The sequence below is a fragment of the Ammodytes marinus genome, assembly GCF_949987685.1.
Source record: "Ammodytes marinus genome assembly, chromosome: 11".
In the NCBI taxonomy this organism is placed as follows: domain Eukaryota; kingdom Metazoa; phylum Chordata; class Actinopteri; order Uranoscopiformes; family Ammodytidae; genus Ammodytes; species Ammodytes marinus.
In genome coordinates this window covers 17,549,387-17,569,510 of record NC_137215.1, presented here as the reverse complement: position 1 = coordinate 17,569,510, position 20,124 = coordinate 17,549,387, and the positions used below count along the sequence as shown (strand labels likewise).

At 39.9% G+C, this 20,124-nt stretch overlaps 1 protein-coding gene across 1 annotated transcript in view; it reads left to right on the top strand.

Moving 5' to 3' along the window:
* eys (eyes shut homolog) overlaps positions 1 to 20,124 on the top strand; it is a gene marked incomplete at its 5' end in the record, with an annotated part of 143,662 nt that overhangs the window by 62,798 nt on the left and 60,740 nt on the right. The window contains 6 exons of the mRNA XM_080036510.1: positions 7,256 to 7,427; positions 7,744 to 7,822; positions 8,259 to 8,458; positions 11,794 to 11,918; positions 12,661 to 12,785; positions 13,296 to 13,509. Of these exons, the coding sequence (XP_079892636.1) occupies positions 7,256 to 7,427; positions 7,744 to 7,822; positions 8,259 to 8,458; positions 11,794 to 11,918; positions 12,661 to 12,785; positions 13,296 to 13,509 (915 nt within the window). The remainder of the gene's footprint in view (positions 1 to 7,255; positions 7,428 to 7,743; positions 7,823 to 8,258; positions 8,459 to 11,793; positions 11,919 to 12,660; positions 12,786 to 13,295; positions 13,510 to 20,124) is intronic.

Sequence of the window (20,124 nt, the reverse complement as noted above, 5' to 3'; positions counted from 1 at the left end):
TGTGTGTGTGTGTGTGTGTTAGTTAGGCGCCCGCACTTTCCTCCACCAGCCTCTTTAGTCACAGAACACTATTGTTGTTTTACTTCAATCCATTTGTCTTCTTTTCCACTCAGACGGATATCAAGCACACATGCGCGTGTGTGTGTGCGCGCCGCAAAGCCAATTCCTGTCAGATACTGGGAAGATTAATTTCATTTGTCTTCCACACTGTATCATCAATTTATCCTTCCCCCAGTTGAGAGAGGGGGGAAATCTCTGAGGTATTGCGACTCTGGAGAGCGCAACCTGACACACACGGCCCAATTCCCACAGAAGCGGCTTTTTATTATTAGGCCCTGCGCACAGCATTGTACAAGTCATTACTTTTTCTGGCGCTCTAAGCTCATCTGAGGAAGCAGGGTCCCCCCAAGAGAGCGAGCGGCCAGAGGATACAGTTTGGATTGGCTCAAACCGACTAGAACTCACACAAAATATTTGCTCTAGTAAGACGTATATATAAGAGCATTGCAACTTTTCACAAGAACACAGATAGGGTTCTATTGTAATCTTAGTTTTATTTATTTTGTATGCTGGCCTAATCTTAAATTTGCAATTTTCTTAGGTTGATACATGATGCTGTGTTATTTCGGCCTATTTGGAATCGATCGAAATGTTCTTCTGCTTTGATGGCATACTGTGTCATCCCCCCTCCCTTGGCCTTTTCATACCGTAACTTGATGTCTTGTCACTTGATGGTATCATCATATTATTTGCTTCAGCCATCAGGGGAGTTAGGGGGGTGTTTTTTTGCATATCGAATGCCAACATTCATTTTGACTGCAAGAGTTGAAGCTGCTCGCTAATAAATCGGTCTTGCGCTATATCTACTCACTTTCATGGGATGGGATTAAACAACAATGACACCTCATTCCCTCCTGCATCACTATCCATATTGAATTTTTCTTAGGGGCCCTTTGACGATCGGTCATTGCATCATCCACATTTTCGGCTCTTTGTGTAAGTCTTGTGCTTTCAACAAACCCTTTGGAACAGAAGTTTGAGAGCAAAAATGTACCAACCTTTTGTAAACCGATTGGAATTTTTTATGTTTTCTTTTAATATATACAGTATATTAATATATTGTTTTACATGTCACATGCTTTGACTAAACATGTCTTATACTTCCACCATCTTTAACCATTATTTTTTAACTTGTCTAAAGGTATGTTTGACCCACTTAGAGGGAAGGTTATGATGATTATGAATTAAAAAAAGAATAATTATTTCCATTTCTCTTCACCTCCTAGCAATTCAGGTGTCAATATAAATCGCTTTTAAAGTCCTTTTTAGATATGGCTTGACCCTAATAATCTGTTGTAGTGCTTTCTCTATATACACTGTCATTTTCTTCTCCATGTCTCGTATCGACAAACACCATAAAGCATGCCGTTTCCTCAGCTTGTCTGATCATTATTATTGGGCTGGCTTAGCCTTTTAGACAAAACACCCTATGTGTTTTGTCAAAAAGGCTAAGCCAGCCCAATAATATACATGTAACTGTACATAGGCGCTTGAGTTCATTACTGAGGTCAGATGTCCTGACATGATTGATGTGAAATCTTGTTTATATAAATCACGTTTTAAGCACACTGTTCGTCTCCCCTCTGTTTGTATTTCCTCTTCACCCGGAGCGCGCGCTCCCTTGAGTGATAGTACAGTGCAATCAGCACATTGTCGCAGCTTTCCTCAGTCAGCACAATGTTGGATGATGATGATGATGTTCCGGGCACTCGCGATGTTGCTTGCTGTTAAGGCTTCAGTAAACTCAAGTCTTTTTGCTGGTGCGATCTTGATGAATAGTATTTGGTTATTAATTCTCTCTCTTTGCTGCTGGGCCTCTGCCGAGATCTGGTGCTCTGGAGAGATGTAGTGTAGATTTATTGTGAATGGAATAACATACGCTGCTTGTGCAAACATTTCAGTTGAATGTTATTAATTGCCTCAATCAAAGAGTTGTTGCTGTTGCTGCTGCTGCTGCTAAGAGACGGCGTTTGTACAGACATGATGAATCTACATTTTAAAGGCTTATCGCAATAGAGCCTCCACTCTTTTGATTTGAGATTGCATGTCCCTCTCTCACTTATCTGTCACGTGATATCGAACAAGCAACATATACTTTGTAGTCGAATTGTGTTAACTGCTACTATGTGTTCATCTCAGGGTTTTAAGGCTATTTGAGGCTGTGTTGATAGTGTTAAACATTCTCTATGTAACTCCATCTTTCTTAATATTTTATACTGACTTTCAGTCTATAGTTAATGTCGAAAAAAATTGTGTTATAAAAAAAGTGTGTCTTAGACGAATAAGAAATTTTTCGATCACCATTTCTCACGTATTGCTTAATTTCCCTCACATTTGTATCACATTACTCACCATTCCGTTGCCTTTTCCCATTACTGTTTTCAGTCCGGGGATTGTTTGTAACCTTTTTGCAGGCATTCTTTTTTCTTCCAGCTGCAGCAAAACTTTTCCTTATGACTAAAGTTATCATTTTGGCACGGAAAATGAGTCGTTTTCTTATTCCGTAACGAAAAGAACATGATAGATTTTGTGCAGACTAAAAGCAGTTTATTTATGCTCTCCACGTTTGGTAAAGCACAGGAGGCAATACATAAACCCCTTGCTCCCTTTGTCACCGGGTTTTGCCTCAGCCCACAGATGAAAAAAGCTAACCAAATGATTAACTATGGATCGCTCGTATAGTTTGTCATCTCCATAGCAGATAGCAGATCATCTTTTGACCACTCTAGTGGGGGGAAAAAATAACAAACTCAGTTGTAGAATTAGCCAGAACCCATTCATTCATTCATTTTTTTTCATTCCTCAGCTGTGGATCTCTTTGAAGCCCTACATCATGTAATTTAGACTCCCATAAACAGTGTTCAGATGTTTTCTTTAGGTGGGAGTGAGACTCATTTTGACAACCTCTGTTATCTGGTGTTTCCTTCCCAGATTGAGCTCTTCCCTCCCCCCTTTCATTTCATATGTGATCGCGTTGCTATTTTTGTGAGGGCTGCATAAATAAAGAATTGCATCCACTCTCCAAATAAAGCTGACTTATTTTAGTAAAGCTCCAGACTTCCTTTTTAAATGTTTTCTGATGGACGGTGAAGACATAAGTTGTTTTGAGCATAACTCCTGTGTTCTCTTTGAGTCAGCATATTTGGAGCAGTAACAGTTTGTATGGAGGATTGTGCCTTCGTAGACAAGATACTGTGTGGTCACAGCTGTAAGATACACAGTGCCTACGGTATGTGACACACTTTCCCATTAGTTCAGCGCTGCACTTCACGGAGTCCTCCAGGGGACATTGAGAAAGGGGACTGTTGTTGCTTGCCGGAGTCATTTCATTAATTGGCTAAATTGGTTCTTTTTAGTTAAATAAGTTTAAGGAGGTCTAACCCCGGAATTCCACTGGCTGCGGGTGCGGTGTCCAACGGTTTTGCTCCGTGCGCTCACGTCCGGCAATACCCACCGGCTCCGTTTTCAAAGCAGGCACGGCCAGCTCCGCTGAACAGCTGGAGTCGCGAGAACGAGGAGTTCCCGCGGTAATAAAAGTGACGGGCGATCGCTCTTGATAATATGATTCTCCTATATGGTATTTACACAACAACGAACGCACGGAAGGTTATTATTCCCATCCGAACGAGTAAAAGAACAGTGGACATGCTTGTATGTGTCTCTGTTTTGAGAATGTCACCTGCAGTGAACACCGAGTGTCTTATTTTGAAAATTAACCGGAGGTTTTATTGTTTTGTCGGCGCTTGTGTTCCTGTCTATCTCGATGTGTTCTGTGCTAAATTGATGCGGTGAGCTCAGGCATCCGGCAGAAATAGAAGCACTGCGTATTTCACCGGAGAGCTGGAGCAGCAGCGGAGCAGAGAGACGGCGCAGCGGCCGTGGTGGAAACTCACCCACTGACTGCTCTTAATTCTATTTTTGTTTCTGCCGTGCTGGAGCGGAGAAGGACCGGAGACGCAGCCGGTGGAATTCGGCCTTTAAAGGATCAATTCACCCAAATTACGAAAGGCAAAAGAACACAGTTTCCTGACTTTTTAAATTTCACTGGAGCTATTTTCAGATCCCCGGATGTTCAGTGGTTTATCTGAAGTGACCGCCCTGGATGATTTTTCTGGAAGCAAATATGAACAATGATGCTGTGAGCAACAAACATGTAATCCTTTCACCTATTTAGGAATTTAAGGGTCTATTAAATACGTAATTTTCATAGTTTGTACACATGTTTCTACAGCTCCTATTAGCACTCTACTAGTATTATTATCATTTTAATTCAATGCAAAATCATGTTTACTACCTTTGGACTCAGGATTGAACTAGTGTTTATATTATGACAGATACTAATGATTACTTTGTAATATCCAATTATCTGTTTGTCAAGAAATGTGCAATGTTGATTAAATATTTGATTGAGCAAATAACTGTTTCAGCTTTAGTTCAGCTCCTATTGAGTCAACATGTTTTATGCTTATTGACTTTCATAAAGGAAGAGTAAGCAAAGCAAGACTTAAGTGGGCATTAACAGCTCATCTGTCATTTTCCCTATCTTTGCAGAGCTGAGGTTATATACTGTATATAGCATGTGACTGATGATACAATGATGGGAACATAACCCAACAAGTTCACATTTAGAAATTGATTGACACTTCCAATAGGAGAAAATATGTATTTGAATTATTATTTTATATAAAAATGTTTCTTTGTGTAATATTTAATGTACCAAAGAGAATCATGTCAAGTTTTTCAACTATGTGACTCATTGCAAACCCTTTTCATTAAAGCTCACCAAGGTTTGCTGTCAGTAGGAGCGAGAGGGCCAAGAAACATTTTAATTCAATGTCAGTTAACTGCACAGAGCAGGCTCATGTTTTCCATTGACAATCAGTCTGTGATCACTTGATATCAAAGATTACTATAGAGACCAGAGATGAAAATCATGCCATGGCATTGAGGCATCTTTATCTGGACAGTATGCTCCCTGCTGTAAGGAGAACCATAGTGGTTTTTCACATGTTTAAGTCTGATAACTACAGTACCTAACACTAAGTAATTAGCATCATATTTGATGTAAATTGTTCTGTTGTTTATTTCTTACAATAATATTATATTTGGCTGGCAGTAACGTAAAAAAAAATACTGTATACAGTTTGGTTATTGGGCTAAAACATTTGTCCAGTAATTGTCCTTTATAGCTTTGGTTCATCACACTGTGTTGAAAAATGTAAAACACCCCTGACACTAAGATGTTTTTGAGCAGAGAAGATGTACGGAGCCCCTCTGGTGACATCTGTGAAAGAAAACAAAATCTGTTTGCTCGATTTAGTGATCTGTTTGCATGACTTAATAATCTGTGGCCACAATTTATTAAATTGTGGGAACGAGATAATTAATTTCGTGGGAACGAGTTACTTATGTTGTGGCCACGAATTAACAATTATAAAAGGAGTGTGTGCTGTCTATCGTTGCAGCAGGGGTTAGACCATGTCGGCTATGGACAAGCTAGAAGAAATATCGTTCTATTTTAACCTCGGAATGATTTACAATGATAGCCTATTTAATGCCATTTTATTTCATGACTAAATAAAATGCTGATCTAACATAAAACCGCGCTGAAAAAGGCATGAAATGAGGCAGCCAGTAAGTAGGCTTCCTCTGCCTCACTGAAGGGGGCGTATGCGTGAGCCAACAGGATTTACAGGATAGCCTACTTCCGTTACCTTCACAACCTGTAGCCTACCTAGTTGAGCTGGCTTTATTTATCCATTATTCCGTTTGGCTATTTTTCGTATTTATTTGTGTAGGGTAATGAAAGGCAGATGTTGCAACTGAAATTTGAATTAGCCTTAAAATACGATCAGCTGGTTCAGTAGACAGCTGTCACTTCGGCCGCGGCGCAATGACTGAATACAGATCGTCAACACGTAGGAAGAATAAAAACATTTATTTGGAGAGATATGCCCTAAGTTACTACTTTGCAACCTCGTTGATGACCAACGAGCGCGCATGCATCCGGTGCAGGCGGAAGTACACACACTACAACGATAGACAACACAGCACACACTCCTTTTATAATTGTTAATTCGTGGCCACAACATAAGTATCTCGTTCCCACGAATTATTAAACTGTGGCCACAAATGAATTATCTCGTTCCCACAATTTAATAAATTGTGGCCACAGATTATTAAGTCATGCAAACAGATCACTAAATCGAGCAAACAGATTTATTTTTTTCTTCACAGATGTCACCAGAGGGGCTCCGTAAAGATGAAAAGGATCTCAGTTTGAATGGATTGGATGTTCTTTAAAAACAGCCTTTACAGACTTTACATAGAGTGTCCTTTGTGCAGATTCAAATATTCAAAAAATTCATCCATATTTCTTGATGCCAAAACTCAGGCGGTATTTTTCTCTGCTTTGGAGTGCAAATTAGTCATGGTGAAGGTTGAGGTTGACAATACCCTCAGAAATGTATTGATGTCAGAGAATAGAAAAGAGTAAGTGAGTGTGACCTGGATGTGAAACACATACTTTAGATCTATTGAAAATAATGAATTTTTCTGGCCGGGAAATACAATTTCTTCAAATAATCATTATATAGCTTGACAATGGTATATCTAACCTTTGAATGATACAATGGTGTCTTGATTCTTTTCTATTATGATGAACAAATACCATGAAAAGAGACAAACCAACAATGAAATGTATCCCGACTTTGAAGCCACTGCTTGATATCCAGTGGATTATCTCAGCCATAGGCCGCAACCAGAAACCTAGAGAAACTTATGAAATACTTTCGCATTTTGTCAGCATATTCTCTCATTGCAGATCCACACAGTGTATTTAATTCATTCCTCTCAGTTTGTGAAAACTAACAAACCAGTGTAAAAATGAGACCATGTCCCAGAGCATGTGCAGTGACGTCCCCGGAGATCCAAAACGCTTTTGTTGTTGCAAAGTTATCCAAACTAACTGTTTGTATGTAAAGGGTTGTTTGTTTAGTTTACAAAGATGATGTTGAAGATGTTTTGAGGTTAGAGAGTACAAGTCAAGCCAGACTTGTCAGAGGAATCAAACCGTTTCTCCAACTCTTAAGTCAGTCGTTCATATAGTTTGAGTGTACTGGAACACTATAAATATGTTCTCTTATTAAGTTGTTAAATATGTTAACGTGTTACTTAAATATCCGCCATTTTCCAGGGGCCCGGTGTGACGTTCACATCGACGAGTGTGCTTCGAACCCATGCCAGAATAGTGGGAGATGTATTGATGCTGCTGATCGATACCAGTGCTTATGCCCTGACGGCTTCAGTGGGTTCCACTGTGAAACCAACATTGATGAATGCATGTCAGCGCCATGTCTTCATGGGAGGTACACACTTAATCTCCCAGTCCATTTTGAAACAGGAACACAGCAGATTGTGCACAAATAACATGGAATTATTTTTAATTACACTTCTTGCCAGCAAAGAGACATACATGTTGTAAAGAGCTAATGTGATGCACTAAAAGGTTTTCTCTCTAAATGATAGTCATTAATTCAGTTGAAGTGGGAATACTCCATCCATTCAGAATTCTACATGAACTTTACAGACAAAAGACCTGCAAATTTTTTTTTAGTTGGGTTCTTACGGCAGTGTATTTTTGATGAATCAATTCTGACCCCAGCTGTTGTGTCTATTTTCCAGCTGTAAGGATGGAATCTATTCCTACTCCTGCCTCTGTGAATCTGGATGGATCGGCAGCAGATGCCAAACGAACATTGACGTGAGTCGAGCTTAATTGATAAAAACCCGCTGGGTGTTCGGGAGAATTTTGTTATCTTTGCGTGGCTTTTGGTATCACTAACTCTATTGACGTTTTCCACAAGATAAGTCAATTGAACCACCAGGATCATGTAAGCATTGCACAAATAACTGATTAAAGGAAATAGCTCGCTCTAATGCCTAATTGATTGGATACCCCAGCTGGTGCCGGACTCGGGAGATAAAACATTGAGTTGCTTACATCGGCTTCTTCAGCATTTAGTTGAATGGATTATTCGATCATGTCCTTTTTTAGCCAGCAACTTGTAGTTTTTATAATTTTTTAACCACACATAATGCATTCTAGTTGGCAAATTGTTCATATTTCACCTGTCAAAATATTTAATATCATTGGTGCCATGGTCTAACTCTAGTAATTGTTGTCTCTTCATTCACAGGACTGTGCTTCCAGCCCCTGTTTAAATGGCGGCTCGTGTGTGGATCTCATTGATAAATATGCATGCTTCTGTCAGGATGGTTACACAGGGAAAACCTGTGAGAATGATATAGATGTCTGCAAAGACGCCGCATTCAATGTCTCTCTCTGTTTCAATGGAGCCACCTGCCTTGACGGTGAGGGATCAAACTTTACATGCAGGTGAGTTGGTCCATTGTTAATTGTCGCCTATTGTTTGGATGAAATGATTGTGAAAGAATGTCCCTGGATGGATTCATCGTATCATGAGCCGATTGGAACAGCATGCCCCGCTGAATGCAGCCTGAATGAATAGTTTAAATGTGTCTTCCTGCGTAGGACATTTAAAGCGCCAGCACTCACCATAAAAAAGCATAACCACGGTTTGTTTTCTACGTTTCCTAAGCACCACCCCCTGAACTGCAACCATCAAATCAAAGTTTGGTAACTGTGACATGTCACGTCAGGCCTGGGAGGCTTCGGATTCATCCATATACACACATGGGGCTGTACTAAGCTTAAAACTTGGCTCAAACAGAGTATCAAGATCAGTTTCTAGTGAAGCTTTTACATAAAAGGAATGGATTTAACACTGTGTTTATCTGCTGTAAAATGAGCGGCAGTCATTATCAAGTCCAGATAATTAACTCTCCCACAGTAGCACCCAAGCGGGACCGCAAAGGCCAAAAGTTACATCCTTAATTAACTAGGCTCCATCAGTTTAAGGGTTTGCAGGAATTGTAAAAAACAACAACAACAAAAAACATTTGTGAAGTGTATTATCCCACTGTGTGGAAGCTTGTCTCAGATGCTAGGGTAAAGGTTCAACATTTGCAGCTCTGCCAAGCAATTGTATTAAAATTTGAGCGAGTATTAGTTGCATGCATGGAAGTAGCTTCAAAATGCAATACAACAGCAATGTTGTTCCATTATTTCCAAGTGAAGCCCTTTTTGCTCGTCTCTCATTAAAAACCCAGTGCTACAGTAAACAGTTTTAGCGCCAACGCACAGAGTGGCAGTCCTCCATGTGGGTTGCAAGTGAATTATTACTTTTTAATTGCTGACATGCACTCCCTTGAGTGATGAAGCGTATCTGAATACAAGGTGTAGAAGTGAGAGTGTGCAGATTTGACACAGCCGCTCCCTGGATGCCTTTGTTAATTACATGGGCTAACCTTTTGCTGATTTGCTGCTATATGCTCTGTGTCATGATTTAATGCATCTTAGACCAGCACAAAGCCAGCTAGCTTGGTGCTCCATACAGGGTTATATATAGATGAAACCGATTGTCTGATACTACTGCCTCATCGCATTACCTTTGTTGTAGGCTCATGTGTGTGTGTATGTTACTCGGAGGCAATATTGTGTATGTTCATAGTCTCCTGCTGATATACAAAATTATGATTGTCCATTACTTTGGGAAAAATTATTATCTTGCTGAATTTGGACATGATATGGTGGTTCATTAGTAATTGCTTATTGGCCTTATTAAGATTCAGTATTCTGTCAACTTAGTCTGTATTGACCAAATTGTTTGATTAAGGGTTTATTTACAGACACAATTGAAGGGTGTCTGAGTCGTACATGGAAAGTTATTTAGCCTGTTATACTTTGTATGTTGCTGATGTAAAAGAAGCACTTTAAACCATCAGAACATATTTTATTTAATTTATCAGCCAAATTCTGTGTGACCACAGTTTCCAATCGTGCGTGACTGGTGGAGGAGCTTACCCTGTTGTTTAAATGAACACCACAGACTGTGACTTTAAAATCACATTCAAATAGTTTCGAGGAAGCATGTTTTGTACCTCCACATATTTGTTCCACTTGAAAGGAGAGGGTTCGGTCAGGCTAGTATACACTTGACTAATGGGCTAAAATATTAAATCAGGCACGCAATAGTTTCTTGGCGAGACATGAAACACAGCATGTTGTTGTATCTGCATGGTGTGTGCAAAGTGGTACATGTTACATTTTGCACCTGCTCAGCAATTTGACTCAAAAGCACTACACTCTCTCTCTCCGTTCTGGTGGTCGGCCAAGAGGTTATGCATGAAACCCTTTTGCCCATTTTCTGATGTTGTAGTGTTACATGATTAAAACAACCGTAACTCACATAACTCAACAACACAAGTCAAATTCATTAAAAAGGTTTTTAAGGTTAATGCAAGAGTTTTAGTAGCATTTACTGAAACATAGGAAATAGTCAGGGCTGTGGTAAATTTGACAAAGCTGTTTCTTGCCCATTGTTCTGCCTTTGTACACCTTTTTCTGATGTAAAATACTAATGGAGGTAACCGTTAATTGGAAATCCATGCAAGCCCACCAGACCTTGGTCTTCCCTGGCCTCAGGTAGCTTTCGTGCATGATCGGACCCATCTTCCATCTGAAAAATTATCGCTCTTCTACAAAGCTCGGAGCCATATCTGCAGAATTCAAGAGGTCTCTCTGTTTGCTCAAGGTGTAGCTTATATCCCGTGCATATCACCAACTCCACAACAGGAACACATTTCAACTGGGATGACCTGTGGATGTAAGGCAATGCTGAATTAATCCATTCAGCTTTATCTTTCCCCTCACATAACGCCTCTCTATATCAAGTCTGTGATCCCATAACTCAAGTTTGAAGCAGCGAAGGTTTGTCTTTTCCGGGAATTTCTTGGCATGCTTGGAAACGCTGGATCAGGTTTTGTCGAATAATTGAATTAGGAGTAACGAAATGAACACAGAGGCGGCCATATTAATTTAGTCCCAATTGTGAACAAAACACAATCACAGCCTTCAGCTTTTGAGAGCAGTGCGTTGGCACCATCCTCTGTTAAATATGCAGAACAATGTTTGCTCTGAACTTCATTCAGGTGGCATGACAATGTCCTGTGCCAGAACTCCAAAGGACTTTGTCATTGTGTGTGTCACTGTTGATTTGTGGGTTTGTTTTGGGGTTTGTTATGAATATTTATCTGGCAATGTGCAAGTTCAACTGAGGCCTTTTTCTATTGGATATCATGTGGATGTAGGAAAAAGTATGAATCAAAAAATTCAAGGAGGATATGATACTATTTACATTGAACCATCCCAAGACTTGATATAGAGTTGGTTACTATTCTGTAAAAGAAAAATTACCTTCAATAAAGTCCATCATAACATAAATTACTATAGAAATGTTTAAATATCCCAGTAATGAAGATAAGACATCACTGTAAAGTTACCATACACTAACAGATATGTTGATGGTCCCCACATATGATATCCATATAAGCATATTATACAGGGCTTGAAATGATACATGATTTCACAATGATTCCACTGCTGTCTCTTAAGATTCCAACAAATATTGTGTTTGTATAACATTAATCATATGCTCTTGAAATAGGAATCAAGGACCCACTTCAAGTTGTAGTTCTTCTTGATACATGTCAACGTCAAGCAGTTCCTACCGACGCAGTGTGTGTCAGAGGAAAGGAAGTGACAGCGCGGTGACACAGCCCCACAGCTCTAAAACGTCTCTGTTTTCTTAGCTGTCCGCCAGGTTTCATGGGGGACTTCTGTGAAGTGGATGTTAACGAATGTTGCTCAGCACCATGCCACAACGCTGCCATTTGCCAAGATCTTATTAATAGCTATGTCTGCCACTGCAGGTCAGGTGAGTCACTCAAGATGTCCCACGAGTCTCTCAATTTACTTTGAAACGAGGCAACCCAAAATTGTTTATTTTCCCCGACACAAGAGTTGCTGCAGGAAACCTTTGTGACTCACGAGCATGACGACTAAGACACAGCCTAGATGCCAAGACGTGTTTTTGAAGGGAACAGGGATGCTTCACTCTGTGAGCATGCCCCAGATGTGGTAGAGTACAGTTTACCATAATGTAAAACATGCTTATAGAGCGCCGGTATTGGATTGACAAAAGGGACAATATAGAATGTCACACAAGGTGACCATAATGCCTGCATATAGCTTCTGGGGCCCTTAAAGCCATTCAAGAGACATCAGCTTTTCTCCTGGGAGAAATTTGTAGTCATACAGTTACAACAACAAAAAAGACAGTGATAAAAAGACGATAGTGCCCAGGCTCATTAAAATGAATGTGGCATCTTACTCTTTAGTGAAAGACTTTTTTTTCTTCTGTGTGTGTGTGTGTGTGTGTGTGTGTGTGTGTGTGTGTGTGTGTGTGTGTGTGTGTGTGTGTGTGTGTGTGTGTGTGTGTGTGTGTGTGTGTGTGTGTGTGTGTGTGTGTGTGTGTGTGTGTGTGTGTGTGTGTGTGTGTGTGTGAACCCAAAAGAAGCAAATCAATGTAGGAGAATCTGATTGATATTCACTTCAGAGGGTGGAAGTGGGAGAGCCCGGGCTCACCACAGCACTCTGTGGGCTTTTGTTCCTGGCAGGTTGGACAGGCCTTCACTGTGAGGATGACATTAATGAGTGCCTTCCACAGCCCTGCAACCAGGGAATATGCATCCAGAATGATCCGGGCTATGGCTACACCTGTTTCTGTCGTCCTGGATATGTGGTGAGGCTCTCCACCTTATCCTCCCCCTCTACAGCTTTTCTTCCCTTTTTTTTCTTCTTTGATAACCTTTACCCTCCTCTCTTGATTCCTCTCTTGGTATTCATTAACTGATTGGTTAAACATGTGTGATGCCTTTGTCTTTATTGGTAACTGTCTGATTGCCACCTCTTTAGTCCCATTGTAAATCAGGTAAACTGGGTGACATTCCATAACATAAAAGGACTAGGTGACATTTTATTTTATATCCTATTGCTTTTTATATGAAACATTTATGGCCAAAGAAGTTACAAAAAATACGGCATAGAAACAACAGTAATCGGATCCCAACACAGCTATTATCTTGTACCAAATGAGTTTGTTTTGTTTCAACCAGACTTGTTTTTGTTACGTAAAGTAATGTTCTCTGTTTAATGAGAACCTACGTTATTATTCAAGCTGTGCCTTTTAACATTTCATCACAGAGTTACAGCCCACATCTGAAAAGGCTGTTTATTTTTTTTCCATTTGCAGGGGAGAAACTGTGAGCACAACTATGATGACTGCCTGTTGAATCCGTGTCCAGCAGCATTTTCCTGTGTAGATGGCATCAACAAAGTCAGCTGCCTGCCTGCCGTTACAGATGCCGTTCCCTCGGTAACTGTAGTGGAGAACATCACTCGCGGCTTCACACCAAGAGTGCCGACGCCAACATTTAACCCCGCGCCAACAGCTGAGGAAACCACAGGTACAGAGCACGCAGTGCAGGCATGCAAAGGCAAAAGATCATATCCAATGTATGCCATTTTGTGTCACACATTACTTTTACTCAGCTACATTTCGCAGGGAATTATTAATTTGTTTGATTTAAAAAAACACATGATAATAAAATACCACAATGCCTTGACTTATTCACTGGGTGCACAATTATTAGGCAAGTGAGTATTTTGGCCATATCATAATTTTTTGATGCATATTTTCCAACTTCAAACTTGAGTGCTTATTGGATTCAAGCATACCAGGTAATGTGTATTTGTGTAATGAGTGAGGGTGTGGCCTAAGGAGATCAACACTCTATACGTCAGTCTGCCCCAGGGCAGCTGTGGCTACTATCGTAGTTTACCACCACCGGTATGACTGTGTGTGAATGAATGGAACCTGGAACCCTGTAAGCGCTTTGAGTCCTTAGGGAATAAAGCGCTATATAAATCCTATCCATTATTATTATTATTATATCAAGATGTGGATAATTATTAGGCAGCTTCTCTTTCTCGGGCAAAATGGGCCAAAAAAGAGATTTAACTGACTCTAAAAAGTCAAAAATTGTAAAAAGTCTGTCAGAGGGATATAGTACTCTCGAAATTCCGAAGATATTGGGGCGTGACCACAAAACCATCAAACGTTTTGTTGCAAATAGCCAACAGGGTTGCAAGAAATGTAATGAGAAAAAAAGACGCAAATTAACTGCCAAAGATTTGAGAAGAATCAAACATGAAGCTACCAGGAACCCATTATCCTCCAGTGCAGCCATATTCCAGAACTGCAACCTACGAAGTGCTCAGAAGTACAAGGTGTTCAGTGCTTAGAGACATGGCCAAGGTAAGGAAGGCTGAAACCCGACCACCACTGAACAAAACACACAAGTTGAAACGTCAAGACTGGGCCAAGAAATATCTGAAGACAGATTTTTCAAAGGTTTTATGGACTGATGAGATGAGAGTGACTCTTGATGGACCAGATGGATGGGCCTGTGGCTGGATCAGTAACAGACACAGAGCTCCACTTCGACTCAGACGTCAGCAAGGTGGAGGTGGGATACTGGTATGGGCTGGTATTATGAAAGATGAGCTAGTTGGACCTTTTCGGGTTGAAGATGGCCTCAAAATCAACTCTCAAACCTACTGCCAGTTGTAGAGGAAAAAGTCTGCATCTTTCAAGAAGACCATGATTTGTATGCAGGACAATGCTCCATCGCATGCATCGAAGTACTCAACCGCATGGCTAGCCAGTAATGACATTGCCCCCTTCCTCATCTGACATAAACCCTATTGAGAACCTGTGGACCCTGCTTAAACGGGAAATTTAAATCAGTACACCTCTCGGCACAGTGTCTGGGAAGCTGTGGTTGCTGCTGCACAAAAAGTTGATCGTCAACAGATAAAAATAAACTGACAGACTCCATGAATGGAAGGCTTGTGACAGTTATTGAAAAGAAGGGTGGCTATATTGGTCACTGATTTTTTTTGTTGACATATCAGAAATGTTTATTTGTACATTTTGAGTTGTTTTATTATTCTCACTTTAACAGATGAAAATAAACAGGTGAGATGGGAAAATGTTAGTTTTTAAATTTAGTTACATAATAATTCTGCACATTAATAGTTGCCTAATAATTGTGCACATATGTATATTCTATTAAGAAAGACAAAACCTCACTTTTACTTTCTTAATCATTCAGGTTTAGGTTCTTTAACATTTTGGATTGACCGAGAGCACTGTAGTTGTTCAATAATAAAATGTATTTTATTATTGAACAACTCCAAAATACAATAATTTTGCACACAGTGTTTATGTCACTGAGTATAATAGTTGTATACAGTAAAGTACAACACTACACAATAAAGTGCAAAACAGAATATGAAGCAGTGTCCTTGTGCTCACTTTTAAACATATTTACTATAGAGGCAGTTTAATTCAGCTCCTAATTTTTAAAGGCAAGTGTACAACCTCAAAGGCTACATAGAATAAATTAGTGCCAATTTCACTTTGTTCCAATTTAGTTTATCATGTTTTAACTTCTTGTCTAAACTTGTTTAGTGTTGACTTTCCTAATGAGGAATACATCATGAGTTATATTTTATATAGTGTAGAGGACAGACTTTTCACTTCTGGAAAGGGCCTCGTTTTGATGGACACTTATTTCACTGCCAAGAATACCACCTTGATGATAGATCAGCCAAAATATGGCAGCGTATCAACCGAAATGAACATTTCTCAATCAAGTCACAGCTCCCATTGCTATGCTATTACTTCTATTCACATTACAAGAAAGTGCAAATAAATTATTCAAATTGATAAGCCATCACACTAATCAAACTGTATGGATGGAAGGTGGTCTGAGGATTTAATTTTTTTACATTTTTGACAAATTACAATGTTACCCTTCCCTTGTCCTTCCAACCAAACATTTCTGCTGTTTCCAATGAGAGCAGACTCCCATTGATCAGGCACTCCAAATGTGATTTTAGATTCTTTGGAACATAGCAGGATATGATGTATTAGGCTTTCATTGAGAGATTGTTGCAGTTTGTGCAGCTGTGGTTGACAAACAACAACACAAAAATCCTTTTTTCTCTATCTATTGGAGGAGAATAATTTCAAAGAGGATTCGTCCAAGCATTGTCCGTCAATAAATCCCCTTAACACTCAAATGATAGACACAGAACCCAATATGTTCTACATTACTGGTATTGGATTGAGTCATCTTGGTGAGCGGAGGAATTGGGAGGACTGGGCAGACTGTTACTCCGTGACAGATGAGGTCTGCCTACCTTTGAAACTGTTCACAGAGCTGTAAAACCCACCTATTGAACACAGACGGGCTTGAACCAATTCGGTACGACACTCTGAAAATCACTGTGGGCCAAACATAATGGAGTGCTCCCCCGCTGCACCTGATCCATCCAGCCCTCATCCAACGCACCGGCACAGCGTGGGTTAAATACACACACACACACACACACACACACACACACACACACACACACACACACACACACACACACACACACACACTGGAGGAAAAAAAACATCAAGCATTGCCACACCGAAAGCATCTCCCCTACTCTTTTCACATATAAGCACATAATCAAAGTAAATAAGTTTTAAAGTCACAGGACCCAGAAACTCTGAGTTTATCTAACTAGGTCACCAACTTAAACACATGCAGTGCCCTTGGTGCTGCTTGAAATAGACTCAGACAGTGCTGCTTTATACCTAAGACTGCTCCAGAACCTTTGGAATATGCCTAGTCAATGGGAATTTAAACATAGAGGTGGTGACGGTACACTGAAAGTTAAAGGATGGAGTCTGCGATTCTGGAGAACACTTGATGTCAAAATCATTGGATATCTCCTGACGATCCGCTACCTGTACGCAACGTGTGTGCGCTGAAAAATGAGCTGGTGTTAATACATAGCCTAGGCTCTGTGAAAGGGTATATGAGAAAAAAGGGGCCCACCGTAGCTAGTTACAAGCCCACTTACAGAGCCCAGGCCTTGTATTAACACCAGATCTTTTTTCAGTGCGCACATACTCAGTAAGGACTGTTAGCAGATCGTGAGGAGATATTCACAGATTTTTTTTTTTCTCAAGGTTTATTTATTGGTATTTTTAGATGTTATACAGAATGCAATGCAGATACAATTAGATACATACAATTATAACCCCCCCCCCCCCCCACTTGCTCCAACAGAGCCCCACCCCTTTGACAGTAACACTGTACAATTATATAACAATAGCATGCAGGGATCACAATTGAAATGCACACAAATAAATAGACAAACAGTTAAATAACAGTCTAAGGGAAATATACAAATAATAAATACATATTGAAATTAAAATTACACCTCAGTAAATAGGCTACAATAGAGAAGGAAATGAGGTCAACAGCACTAAACTCCCATATTAGCATAATCTATCCTCTCCACATAGGTAAAAAAAGGTTTCCATATAGCATTACATTTCTGAGCACACCCTCTAGTAGACTAACAAATCTTCTCTAAGATGCATCATATCTTTAATCCACATTTTAAAGGTTGGGGAGAACTTCTCTTTCCACTTGAGGAGTAGGCCTATAGTAAGTCGCCTGGCCAAGAAAGATGCAAAAGCTATTATTTCTTTTGCTTGGGACGTAAGATGTATATCCTGTGGAGTAACTCCAAATACTGCGGTGATAGCAAAAGGTTCTATATGTACTTCTAAAACATCTGAAGAGGTTTTAAATATCAATTGCCAAACATGATTAAGTTTCGGACAGGACCAGGAACATGTGTGAAAGCGTAGCTGGCACTTGCTTGCATCGGTCACATATGGGATCAATAGGTGTGATCTTTGCCAGCTTTACTTTTGACCAATGAAGGCGATGTAAGACCTTGAACTGGATGACTGTGTGACGTTTCAAGTTTAACTGAACTAAAATTCGAACAATAAACTTACAATAGTATTTTGTCGCCTTTTGAATGTATAAAGTGCCAAATAAAACTTTTAAATCTCGCTTGCTCGCTCGCTAGCGCCCCCATATTCACTGATTTTTGACATTCACTGATTTTGACAACAAGCATTCTCTAGAATGACTTACTCCACCTTTTAAGGGATACCATTTATTGTTAACAGCTATAAACATGTGAATTCTCTCAGACTGTATATCTTAATTCTTGATGTAAAAAATTTTAGTTCAGTTCAGGTACAAGCTGATAGCACCAAAGAAAGAAACCTTATTTCACAGACAGACTTGATTGTCTTCTGTGTTTCATTTTTGTCTTCTGTGTTTCATTTTTTTTTTACTCCCTCTCCTCCTCTCTACATGCAATGCTGAGCTTCACAGTATTTTAGCTGCACAATATGAGAGCTGATGGGAATCTTGAAAAGGACACTCACTGCTGGTGGAGGGAGGCTTACGGCAGCTCAGCCAAGCTTTTGGTTGACTTTCATTGGAGTGATCCTCACAGTACAGCACAGGTGGAGCTCTTATCTTCTGCTGCCATGTGTGGTAGCCCATATGAAATGACTTAAAGCTCCTCAAAAATCAACTTGATGAGTCAGAGGTTACCCATGGGGGGGTCCTTTCAAACACGCATTACAAGTCACGGTGCGGCCGACCTTCAGCCTAACGTGAATTCCTTTGTACTGTGTCTACCACTAAATTGTGTTTCCATGTTTTTCTTGGTATGGATACAGTTTGTTCATAATTGAGTTGGCAGTGCACGATGACTATTTTGATATATTCGGTGACACAACTTTGCTACTGACTCATAATGACATTCCCATGATGTGCACAGTTATGAATATTCATGTGAGAGCTCGGCGAGATGAAAAACGGAAGGAAAAAAAACAGTTATTTCAGCTGCATAGTATGGCCTGTGTGCTCCTGTACTGCAACTGTCAATGCAGAGCGTTGGGAGTAATATCATAATTTATTTCTAAAACCAGACAACAAAGATTGAAAAAAGGCAAATATTATATATTTAAGATATGATACCTGTGTATGTGTCAGCGGGATTATGATATTCAAACTAAATCTTCTTCCATATATCTGAAATTTATAACATTTTCTGCCAATTTTTCTATACAGTACAGAATGACCTTTTGCCTTCCCTCAGGGCTCTTAAACTGCAAGAGTCCAGGAATGGTCTTCAGCAGAATTTTATCTCTGTCCCCGTGACAAGTTCAATCAGTCACTCCATTACCTTACCCAATAAATCAGGGCCACAGCAGGACTTACATCCTGGCTTTTTTTTCTCATTTCCAAATAAATGGGACATTGAGTCCATAGCAATTAAATCTCGTCGTCCAAAGTCTATCCTCATTTTAATTGGTTTTAAGTGCATATTTCACCAAATCTAGTATCCTGTGCTTTAACCTGACTGACATGAGTGCACAGGCTGTGCTGCAACAGTGAGTTTAAGTTACATTAAATATGACTCATATCAATTTTCTCACCTCTTTTATGGACATGTAGAAAGACTTGTCCTAATTAAATCTGATCTGAAAGATTCATGTGGAGAACTATTCCCACTGAGACGACTCTTACTTTTTCCCTGTTGAAACCAGAAAAGCTTTTGAACAGAGTACCTACAGCATTGAACAACTCATTGGTCAGCATTATGTTATCCACCTTTTTCCTGCTATTAAAAACAACAGTCAAGAAAATACTGACACAGGGCATGACAAGATTTTACAAATGGAAAAAAAAGGAGGATACCTTTTAAATTGTGCACATTTACAATTCAGATTGAGCCCGATAGGTAGTTGAAACATGTAAATGAAAACCCTCGTGTGAGAATATAAGGTAGCGGTAAAAACAGGAGACCTTTGAAGGAGAGACCGAAGCGAACTGCTAATGAGGTATGATGCTGCCTCCTGGCAGCAGCCTCAGACTGCATCAAAGACTACAACAGACTAAACAAGGCTTTAAAATTAATGAATAGCTTTGTCTCTGAGGGGTAATTTTCCATCATCAGCATTGGCAAACCCCATTGTCAGGAGTGAGGCAGGACGGCGCAGCATTGAAGCTGTGTGCATTTATCCTCATTAATTCACAGATCACAGTAGGTTTGCTCCCGATAATTCTCACTTTCTTTTT